At 42.9% G+C, this 12500-nt stretch overlaps 1 protein-coding gene across 1 annotated transcript in view; it reads left to right on the forward strand.

The window, feature by feature from the left end:
* grm5b (glutamate receptor, metabotropic 5b) overlaps positions 1-12500 on the forward strand; it is a gene marked incomplete at both ends in the record, with an annotated part of 153864 nt that overhangs the window by 20554 nt on the left and 120810 nt on the right. Inside the window, one exon of the mRNA XM_080429309.1 lies at positions 11864-11938. Coding sequence (XP_080285435.1) covers positions 11864-11938 — 75 coding nt within the window. The remainder of the gene's footprint in view (positions 1-11863; positions 11939-12500) is intronic.

Genomic DNA, 12500 nt, shown 5'->3' on the forward strand with positions numbered 1-12500 from the left:
TGGCAACACTGAAGTAGGGCTGTACCATATATTGAGCGTTTATCGTCATCGCAATGTCAACATGCGCAATGTACATATCGCCAAAGACCTTTACATATCAGGCTTTTATCCGTTTCAACAATCCAGGTATAAAGGATGATTTTGCTTAGATTTGCTTTGTTTTTGCTTAGATTAGCAGATTCTTTCTGTTTTTTTTAAGGGGAGCAGTGAGAAACTGTATTGCTAAGTTGGTGGTAAATATTCATTGTCGATTGCAACTGTAGCCAGGTGCAATGTTTTCACTAAAAACCATGTTGTTAGAATTGAAATATAATAATCAATTTATTTATTTCTTCTTTTTCCAGTGTGTGCATAGAATAGGCTATTTGTTGTCTGGGTTTTGTTACAAATACACTTTTAGTGTACGTTAAAACTGTGTTTGTTTACTTATCGTGAGTCATATCGTCATCACAATAGAGCATCGCAGTTCCCGCCCACTTCCTGGTTTTTCCTGGTGCCGGACGGAAAAACTCAATGCATTTTTCCCAATGCATTTTTTTTTATTTTATATTTAATTATATGATATACTATATTTAATAAATACCCTTTGTTTTGCCGTTTAAAAAAATAATAATCACAGAATCAAACGTTTTATGGTCATGATTCATGTCATGTCATGATGGCTTGATTCGAGGCTTAAATTAATAGATATAAATATTTTTGGAAATGTCAATGGGAAAAATGCATTGAGTTTTTCCGTCCGGCACCAGGAAAAACCAGGAAGTGGGCGGGAACTGCGATGCTCTATATTCAACAATGGTTGTCGCATATCACATGTTTCCCTACACCTCTGTTTAATCACAGAGGTGTAAAGTAACTAAGAACATTTACTCAAGTACTGTAATTATGTACACTTTTGAGTTACTTTTACTTGACTTGAGTATTCCCAATTCCCAATTGACGCGTTGAGCGTTCAAAACATTTTCATACATTTAGAACATTTGTGAAACGGGACATTCTACATAATGAGTACTTTTACTTTTGGTACTTCAACTCATCCAGTGCCATGGACGTGTAGACGTCCATTTTTTTTCAAAAGCCCAGGGCGCCATTGACGTGTTCACGTCCAAATTGTGTTTTTAGTGTTTACCACTAGATGGCGCTCTTGCGCATCCTATGAGCCACCATTCCAGGCTCTGAGGCAGAGAGATCTAGAGATCACGTGATCACAACATTTTATGCTCCATCTGCTTCCTGGTTAGCGTGTGCGGGGAAACAGCTGTAACTTGAGTTGTATTTTTTCCCCTGCATTTTTGTCAAGACATCCTGTTTTCAATGGCCCATAGAAAATGAACGGGCGGTTGCGGTGGAAATCTTTTTTTTTCTGCGGAAGCACAGTGAAAGCCCTCGTGATTACCAACCATCAGAGGATCAATCATACTGATACATATTCTGTGACTACTTGAAACGGTAAGATTAATGAAAAAAGCTGGCACTATTGACAATTATTTTTTTATTTTCTTGGCACTGAATAGTCAAGTAGGCCTTGTCTAAATGTTGAATACACAACTTTTATTTGTAACAGAGTATTTCTATATTGCGGTATTGATACTTGTACTTAAGTAAATATATTGAGTACTTTTTTTTTTTGTAACCCATTTTTTCACCCAATGCCAATTGCCTGAGCTGTAATCCTGTGCGCTACTCTCCCTCTGCCAGCCTGGGGAGAGCCCTGAACTGAGCTCATGCTTCCTTCAATGCATGAGGAGTGAGCAGGCCGCTTCTTATCACCTGACAAGGGGGTTTCCCTGGTTGGACGTAGCGCATGGAAGATATGCGTTATTCCAACTTTTGCAAACTCCACACAAAAGGACGCTACTGTTTAATCACAAGGTCACCAGTGTTGGTTATCCAAGTGTCCCTGAGCATGACACTTAAGACACACAGCTCCCCCCAAGCGCTCAATATGACCGTCTGAGCACTGTAGTTTTACTGTATTTACTGTTAAACAACAGCTACAGTTCAAACTCTAACTGGGTCTCGTTATTGATCACAAACAGTAATCAAAAGATGATAATTTGGTGCCGGTACCGAGCTAGAAGCATTCGTATTAATGGTTCCATTGTAAAATACAGGAGACCATTGTGGATTGTGTTCAAGGGAACTATGGCATTATGTATCTGTATCTGTGCCAGCGAGTATCTTAGGGCGGCCATAGCTGAATGGGTATAGAGAGGCTGCCTGGGAAACAGAAGATCCCAGGATAACCCCTAACTGCTCTCTCTCTCTGCAGCTGGATGAAGCTGAAAACAGAATCCCCCCGTCGGATCAAATTGCTCTGTGTATTTTTTCATGTATTTATGTGTGGACCTTTTTTTTTCCTGTTGCTCTTGGCAGTCATGGCTGCCAGTTCCCACCTGACCTGTTGTGTGGGAGTCCCGCCTGCTCCAGACCATACTGAATAACTGCTAGTTTGCACAGCGTCTTCAGACTAGGACTTAAGTCCAAGATCTGCAGGTCATCAGGTGTGCCATTCCCTCCAAAGATAATGATACGATCACCCACCATGCAACAGCACTTGTTATAATTAGGAGATAGGTTTTTCCCCTTGGGCTCAACCTTCTTCCAGGAGAAGGTCTCTGGGTTGAATTTCCACAGATCATTGAAGAATGTCTGGTTCCAGTAGTTACTACCAAATATGTACAGTTCTCCATTGTAGGAAAAGGCTGTATGACCCCAGCGTCCTTCTGCAAGAAGCTGTTCAGAAGGCGTGCTCAGCCAACAGTTGGTCTCTGTGTCAAACACTCTGATGTTTACCCCTACACCCCCAAATACAAACATCTTTGTCCCAATGATGGTGGTAGAGTGACGTCCTGGAGTAGATGGCAAAGTGCATCTGTTAAGTAAAGACCAGACCATTGTGGTGGTGTCCAACGTGTTGATGTCATCAGTGTATCTAATCTTCTGGGTGATTCCTCCATAGATATACATGACCTTCCCCGACACACAGGCTGAGTGGTTAAACCTCCCCTCTGGAACAGTCCCAGAAACCCTGGGTTTAAACCATCTACGGGTGTCGACATCAAATGCATAAAGCACGTTGCAGTACGGATACCCTCCCCAGATGTAGATGATATCTTCTATCAGCACAGCTGTGTGGCGATAAGCCATGTTAGGAACCTTAGTGGGACACTCTCCTCTTCCAGTTGTCACGGGGGGCAACTTCGTCCAGAGCAAAGACACTGTGTTGAAAACATGCACATCAGTGGAACCGTAGATTCCAAAGGCGTACACCTTGTGTCCGACTGCAACAGCTGTATCATGGCATCCTCCACTCAGATTCACCGTCCAGCGGAGCATTTCTCACACCGTAGCCTAAGTTGGATTTATCACGTCTTGCGCCGTAAAAGTATCCTAACTCGCACGCTACCATTTAATGGTTCAGTAGTGCAAATGTCACGCAAACCTTTGACCAATCCACACGCCGATTTTGTTGGCGAATAATAGGAAGTCGATGACTGTTGATCTCCCTAATATGGTAAATTGATCACCGTAGCAAAACACCAGCACAATCAAGGTTGTGGTAATCCGCCGTGCTACACAGCAGACGGTCTGTTCAGCAAAGTGTTGACTAAAAATCCTCAGAACAATTGTTATTACAGTGATGTGTTGGTAAAAGTTGCTGAATAACATCGTGTTCATTGGATGATTCATTTTAAAGGACGCCCTGTGATGTCGACATTGTGACGTCGTTGTGTGGTGATGTCATTTTGTAGTATTGCGAGGCGTTGTGAGCTTGTAGATCAGCTATTGTCGGTGAATTGTCTCTATTCCCTAGAATATGGATGCCAGGGTTCAAGTGGTTAATGTAAAAACAAAAAGTTCCTATCACACAAAGATTTGGCGGCCCCCCTGTAGGAACTCTGAGGACATCCTAGGGGTTCCGGACCCCCTGTTAAAGACCATACAGTATACTAGTGGTGAGTGCAGATAGACAGTGCAATGCCCCCCTCTCCACAGTGGAGATAGACAGGAAACAGGGAGATAGAGACTGGGAGTGACACGCATCAAAGGTCGTCGGGATCGGGATCGGGATTCGATTCACGACACACTGTCTGAACAGGCTGAATTAGAGCCTATGGGCCCTATTTTCGGCCAAAGTTCCTGAACCCACTATTTGGGGATTTAGCATGGCGCAAGGGGTGTTCCCGGGCAAAAGTTGCTATCTTCGGACTACAGCCTTAACCCTAAAACACCTGCGCTACCCGTTACATTATGCATAATTGTGGTTTGGGTGTTACAATAATAAAACCAATCACTGTGCCAGATGCCATTGCCTTTAAGAAAAGACTGCGCAAGCCATTATCCCCAATGCAATCTTACGCTCTCTCCCTCTCTGCCCATGGAAGAGCGACGTTGCCTTGGAATGCAATTATATTTGATTTATCACAGAATTATCACTCACACATTGCTGGTTATAGAGAACTTTAAATTACAGCAATCTGCTTGTGTTCTGGATTAATTAAACGAAATGGTCTGGTGTGGTTATAGCAAACGCAGATCAAACTACATTGTATTTGTCTTTGATAAGCCTAACTGGCAACTGCTGATAAAAACACAATTTATTGACACAAGGAATTAATAGTCACACTTTTGTTGATTACAGTAACATTTTAATGACAATCACATTCACAATCACTTAATTCTGAAGTGAACTCTGCAGCCAGGCCCGGATCGGACGGTCTGGCAGATGCCAGAAGGGCCGGGCAGTCTGGGGCCGCGGCCAAGCCAAGCAAAAAATAAAGAAAAAAGAAAAACACCCAGCCCTGCACCGGGCCCAGCCCCGGCTTAATGCAAGGGCTTTAGATGCTGAAGCACAGGGCACCAACCTTGGGGGGGGGGGGGGCACCACACTGCGTGGAGAAAGTTAAAGAAGACAAAACTATCGCCGAAAAGCGCCGACATTTAGAAGCAGCGGCTGCTGAAGGAGCGGGTGAAGCGTCATTTTGTTCCGCGCTGCACTCCGCTATGCGCTTTCCCAAACGTGTGTGGGCAAGATAGCAATTTTAGGGAAAGCGCAACAACATGCCCACGGGTCGGCATGATGAATAGCGTGTATAGCGGCCGTAAGATACCGTTTAGGGACAGTGCCAGCTCCTTTGTGCAATTGTGTAATTCACGGGTATAGTGTGAAGGGCAAAGATAGGGCCCTATTTGTGGTATGCGCCTGGATCGCTAGGCCAGCGGGCCATGAATGGAAATTTAGTCTCACGCCTGCTGTAAGATTCTATACCAAAGAACAAAGATTTACTGGGTTCTCAGGATCAGAGTAAAAAAAGAAAGGTAAGAGCTCCAGTCCATTGGTATGAGGCACTCACCATGTAAAAAATTAGATCACAGAACAAAGAGAAGCCCTTTGGCTTCAAGCACGCTCACAAACGAGCCAAGGATATCTTTTGAAAAAAGCCTTTAATGTCTACTGCAGTGGTTCCCAGCCTTTTTTTTATTTTTCTCGGAGCCCCATCTTTTTACATCTGAGAAAAGCTGAGACCCCCCACACTTGTATACACATGCACGTGCACGTCGTGCACATACACTTGTGGTTTTTTTTCTTCCAGAAATGCTAACCACTTAAGCCCTATATCTTCTCTGTCGGGTGGAAACCTCATATGTCCGAAACTGTTACTTTTCAGGATAAATATTCACAAATAGTAAAGGTAGCAGATCTACAAGCTCAAAACGCGTCGGTTTGTAATGCGTTTCGAGCTTGTGGATCTGCTACTTTTGATGCTGTTGTGTGACGCTGTAGTATGATCAAGTAGGGCGTTAATTTACGGAAAACACAAAAAGTTAAGAATATGGAGATAAGAGGTTTATGCCCGACAGCAACAATATACTTCTCGTACGACGAAAAGAGTAGCAGATCTACAAGCTCACCTATAATAGCTATTTCTGAAACTTCTTTTTTTTTGAGTGGTGCCAGCCACTCCTACACTTGACCGTGTGTGTGGGTCCCTCCGTCCGTCCGTCCGTCCGTTTGAGCACGGCCTCAACAGCTGCAGCTGATTGCAACACAAAGATGCAACCAGTTACACTAATTACACACAAACAGGAGTGCAACACAAAGGCACCACTCACTTCACACTGGGTGTGATTTTTTTTACAATATGACATTCCCAAAACAGAGATACCAGGTTGAATGTAGATCATAGTGTGCTTTACAATGATGTTAAATGTGGGAGTTGAAGCTATGTTAAAGTTACAGGATATTGGAATGATAATCACATTCAGAAAAAGAGGGCATGAAAGCAAGCTATGATTTGTAAAATGTTGGACAACAGAATGCAACGCCTCACGCTCCCCCTATGATCTTTGGCACCCCTCCAATGGGGGCGCGGACTTCAGGTTGGGAAACACTGGTCTAGGGCATAGCAAGTATAGCAATAGACCGAATCATCATGACATCACCAAAAGAGCCGGATTATTATTAACAGGACCCTTCAGTTGTAATTGACTTTTGGAAATGTAATATATAATATCCAGGTTGACAAACTAGAAAGCCATCTGGACACTTTATTTTATATTGTGAAAATATCTACCCGGAGATTTACCGCTCTGCACGTTTGTTCTCAAACATTACGATCGGGTCTATCGAAATGCAATCTGGGAACCCATCGCCAAATAAAAAAGGAAAAACAGCGCCCTCTGCTGTTTTTCACTCTTTCACTTGGCTCTGGGGAAGCACCCGTGCGCAAGGAAACCGGGGTTTTGGTCTGCCTTCAGCCTTTCACTTCCGGTGGTGCGACTATGTTTTCATTCCCACTAACAATATTTCTACACGGAACACTAACACAGAGAACATGGATCGTTTTGGTTATAAGCCCACTTGTTTCTATGATGAAAGAGCAAGTTAAAATGTGAATATCTTTCCGTGGTTTTGTCTGCTCCGAGGACGCTATTGTTAAATTAGTTTCCGTTTGTTTTTAGTGGGAAGCGAGAGCACAGACAGTAAATCCCGCCCACTACATTTGATTGGGTAAAGCGCGGCCTGCTTCCTGATCTGAGGGCACGCCCACTTAGGCCAGTGCGTACACGTTATGACGAACCCCCCCCGACAGATTCAAGCGGAGAGCAGAATCTGTTCTTGAGAGATTAATTGAAATGGGACAAAGCCATCAAGGATGGCGACAGTCACATTCTCAGTGTTCAATTATCCTTTTGTAACTATCCGTACGGTAATGAACACAGAGGATTTTCACCTCTTTTAGAGGTTGTAATCCATCCTGCCAGGACGTTAATTCCATCCACCCGCTGTCCTAAATTACTTTCTTTAACCGGATATCTAGTGATGAAGATGATGATAACTGATAATCTCTGACCATAACCCACCAGAGGTGTTATTTTTTGTTGTTGTTGTAACAGAAGATCTCATGCTTTCCTGTGGCAGATGTCTCTCAATCTCACATCTCCTCTTTTCTGCCTCTCCTCTTTTCTGCCTCTCCTCTCCTCTCCTCTCCTCTCCTCTCCTCTCCTCTCCTCTCCTCTCCTCTCCTCTCCTCTCCTCTCCATCCTCTCCTCTCCTTGTTGTCACGTCTTCCTCAGCGATGATTACATGCGTTGCAACATGTTACACCACGCCATGAAACATCAAACACACAAACTGGTCTCTCTCTCTCTCTCTCTCTCTCTCTCTCTCTCTCTCTCTCTCTCTCTCTCTCTACTCTCCCTCTCTCCTTTCCCCCACTTGTCCCCGCCCCTCACATCAAGTGTATCAGCAGTAATTGAATGTCAAATACAGAAAAGAGCTCCTCCCTCAACTCCCTCCTTCACGCCTTCTGTGTCTCTCCGTCTCTCCCTTTATCACCTTGCATCCGCTCTACATTTACCCTTCTTCCTCTTATTCTTCTTCTTTAGAATTACAATTGAAAAGTAGGCATTTAGCAGACTCTCTCATCCAGAGCGTCTTGCGATAGACAAGGTGATCACATGGATAGAGAACAGTGTAGTGCCTCAACAAACTAGCATACCATGGCAAACAGTGGACCTAGCATCTGTCTAAATAATGTTATCTATTACATTCTTAACATATGCTATTTAAATCACATTAACATTTGTGTCCGCTACTGGTGAAACCTTCCTCATGTCGCCAGTTGAAAGCTTATATTCTGTACTTTAATAATCTGTAAAAAACTGAAAAATGACAAAAGCCTACTTGCGGCATATATCATTGTACTCAGTCACATTTGTGGTTGAGAAAAACAGATATGAGAAACAAAAGAGAATGAGTGAGTATGTTGGTCAGTCGCTAGCATCAATCATCAATCTTCTTCTTCTTCTTCTTCTTCTTCTTCTTCTTCTTCTTCTTCTTCTTCTTCTTCTTCTTCTTCCTCTTCTTCTCCTCTAGTCTCATCTTGTGTCATGTGACCCGCGGTGACGATGTAGAACTTGTAAAGCACAAAGCGAGCCGCTTTGCCGCTCTGTCCTCCGTTCCTTCGTTCCTCCGCTCTACTCTCTCCTTGTCTGCCCTTTCACACTCCCCAGCCCCCTGCCCCCCCCCCACCCCTCAGGGTGTTGTAGCAACGCTCCGCTAAATGTCAAACATAGAAAGGACCCGGGGCAGAGTGGGACATTGATACTCACACTTGTCAGACTGCGGAAATCTCAACATGTCCCCTACACAAGAACAACAACACACACGCATGCAGGCACGCGGACGCACGCGGACGCACGCGGCCGCACACACACACACACACACACACGCACACACACACACACACACACACACACACACACACACACACACACACACACACACACACACACACACACACACACACACACACACACACACACACACACACACACACACACACACTTACGCACACATGGACGCACACATGGACGCACACATGGACGCACAATGTCACAGATTCACATCGTCGCTGTCGGGCAGAAACCTCCTATCTCCATATTTTCGCCCTATACTTGATCATACTACAGCGTCACACAAAAGCATCAAAAGTAGCAGATCTACAAGCTCGAAACGCGGCGCGAAGCGTCGCGTTTCGAGCTTGTAGATCTGCTACTTTTGCTATATATTTTTTATTTGAATCCTGAAAAGTAATGAGGCAATGAGACATATGAGGTTTCCACACCGACAGAGACGATATGCACTCACCCGCTCCCACACACAAACACATCAAGTGAATGCGCGACTGCAGCACATGCATGAGCGCACCACACAGAACGCAGTCAGTGATGCGTGCACATGTGCATGTGATGCGTGCACATGTGCATCATGTAGCAGGCTGCAGCCATTTGTGTTGAAAACTATAGCCGATCGATATGTATTCATTTTCCACTTTCGTTGTGGAATTACAGAGTGGATCACTTTGAAATGTTGTTTATTTTATTGTATTGACATAGTGTAACAGCAAGCTCCTTTTCTAGTTTATCTGGCTCTGATTTCTGCCATTAGATAACATTTAATATATCGTTGCTGTCGGGCAGAAACCGCTTATCTCCATGATCTAACTTTTTTTCGTAAATTAAAGGAGTAGTTCACCCAAAAAATGACTTATTTTCTATCAATTACACACCCCATGCAGCATTGGATTCATGGAGATTTTTTTGTTTTTGTCACATTCCTAAGCCAATAATACATAATAAATTGAATGCTGACAAGCAACAGTTTTGGACATGTGAGGTTTCCACTTAACAATATAGTTTTTTCTTTGTAATAATGTTAAGCAAGATGCAAGCAAGAGTCATAGTACTTCTCAAGGATGTTAGCTTGGCTTTGCAGCATGATATACTGTATGCTCTCCCGTGTTTTATTCATGCCTGCGTTTTTTTTGGTTGCTGATTAATTGACCTAATAGTTTAAGGCAGTGTAGATGATAAGTACAATAGCCAAGCTGGTAAATATGACATTACATGTAATATATATCTTTATTATTCAGATTCATCCATTTACATTATTTCTGTCCCTTTCTCATTTCTGTGTTAAGCTGTTAATGTCTAAATGTTATTTAGGTTCTCTTGTATCTGTGCATGTATCTCCTCAACTGTCAGTGCCATTAGATCAAATGTACAAAACTGTTACTTTTTAGGATAAGAATTTGATGCTTTTGTGTGACGCTGTAGTGTGATCAAGTAGGGCGTTAATATACGGAACCCCCCCCCACACACACACACACACACACACACACACACAAAGAGTATAGAGCTAAGAGATTTTGTTGGTGGTTCTGATTCCGTACCATTTTGTGGTAGAAACTGTCCTTATAGCCATCATTAGACTCTTTTCCCCATCTCAGTCCTGGTGGAATGTGTTTGTGAGTCTGAGACACAATCGCTGAACAATTCCATACAGACAGAGTGATGTTATGTACATGGAGACTGCAGTGAAGATGATACAATAAAATGAAATGACATACAATAGAAAACAGTTGCATCACTGCAAACACGCACACGCACACGCACACACACACACACACGCACGCACACACACACACACACACACACACACACACACACACACACACACACACACACACACACACACACACACACACACACACACACACACACACACACACACACACACACACACACACACACACACACACACGCGCGCGCGCACACACTATACTATACTATACTATGCACGTGGTTATGTGCTGTATGTTTACGTGAGGAATGTCTCCTGCTAGTGTACTGTATGTACAGAACATTATCTTTAGCCTACTTCACCATGGCAACCAGCCCAGAAAGATTACATTAATCACTCTACCACTCTCTGTGCTCAACTAAGCATCATCCATTTAATATTAATTTTACTGTATCAGACATAACATTTAATATTCATACTGAACACCATACATAACATTTAATATTCATAGGCTACTGAACACCATACATAACATTTAATATTCATACTGAACACCATACATAACATTTAATATTCATACTGAACACCATACATAACACTTAATAATCGTACACCATACATTATGCATTGCATTGGCATTTTCTTTTTGGAATTTGAGAAATACCAGATTTTTGGACAGGCAGAAGATCTTAAGTTTTTGTTGGATATAACTGGATTATTTACATTTTCATTGGAATCATTAAGAAACATTAAAGGAACTTTACTTTCATGAACTGAAGAAGGTTAGATATTAGTATGTTCATTTGCATTTTGGACGTCAATGCACCGATAAGTTTCAAAATCAACAGTTTTGTGTTTTAATTTTGGTCTGCAATACAGGGTTTAATTACAGTATAAAGAATTACTGACGCAGGTGCAGGACCTTTATGTTTTAATATAACTCAGACATACCTAAAATATGTATGGTTCTGATTGATACAACTCATACAGGTATGAGTGAGTGACAAACCCTCTTGATTCTTGATCCACCCGTCCGTCCGTCCGTCCTTCCTTCCGTCCGTCCGTCCGTCCACCCATCCATTCCGTTTAGTTTAGTTTTGTTTACCTACTGTAGTATCCTAGTTTATTTGAGGCACTACAGTGTTCTCTCTGCACTCTATGTGATTATTTACATTGTTGTTTACTGACTAGAGTTCATGTTTACTGTGCTATTTTTGATTTCACACTTGCAAGTCTCTCTGGATAAGAGCATAATATTATGCAAAATGTGTTCTTCTTTCTTTCTGTCTCTTGGCTGTCCCTTTTGAACCGTTTCATTTTAGTTTCATCTATCATGCCCGAGAGTGTGTGACCGAAAGTTTGCTTAAATCATTCTTCATGTACTGTGCAAGCTGGCAGTGTGAGGGTAACATTTTATTATCGATGTTTTGTCAAAAGAAAATGAATTACATAGAATTATATCCCCTCCCCCTTTTGCTGTGGGTTTCCTAGGTAACTATGGAGAGAGCGGTATGGAAGCTTTCAAGGACATGGCCGCCAAGGAGGGCATATGCATCGCCCACTCTGGTAAGAGACACACACACACATACACACACACACACACACACACACACACACACACACACACACACACACACACACACACACACACACACACACACACACACACACACACACGCACAGGTTTGTATTACTATACTTACGGCATCGACATTTTCAGATGATTTTATATATTCCAATGTTTACAAGTTGTATTGCAATTTTGCAAGTCTAAAGCCGGAAAATAGCAGTTGTGAGCTTGTAAATCGGCAATCTTTCGGTGGAACTAAGTGCAAATTAGGCATAACTCTATTTCCAATCCCAACATTTAACATCTAAATGTCTAATCCTAACCCTAAACCCAACCTGAATCTTTTTTTACAACCATAAAACAATCATTCTCTTTTCACGCACGCACGCACGCACGCACGCACGCACGCACGCACAGGCACACACACACACACACACACACACACACACACACACACACACACACACACACACACACACACACACACACACACACACACACACACACACCGAGGACGGCGCCAGCTCGCCCACGCTGGTAAGAGACATGACCTCAGAG

This window comes from Gymnoscopelus braueri (genome assembly GCF_963280865.1).
Source record: "Gymnoscopelus braueri genome assembly, chromosome: 5".
Taxonomy (NCBI): Eukaryota; Metazoa; Chordata; class Actinopteri; order Myctophiformes; family Myctophidae; genus Gymnoscopelus; species Gymnoscopelus braueri.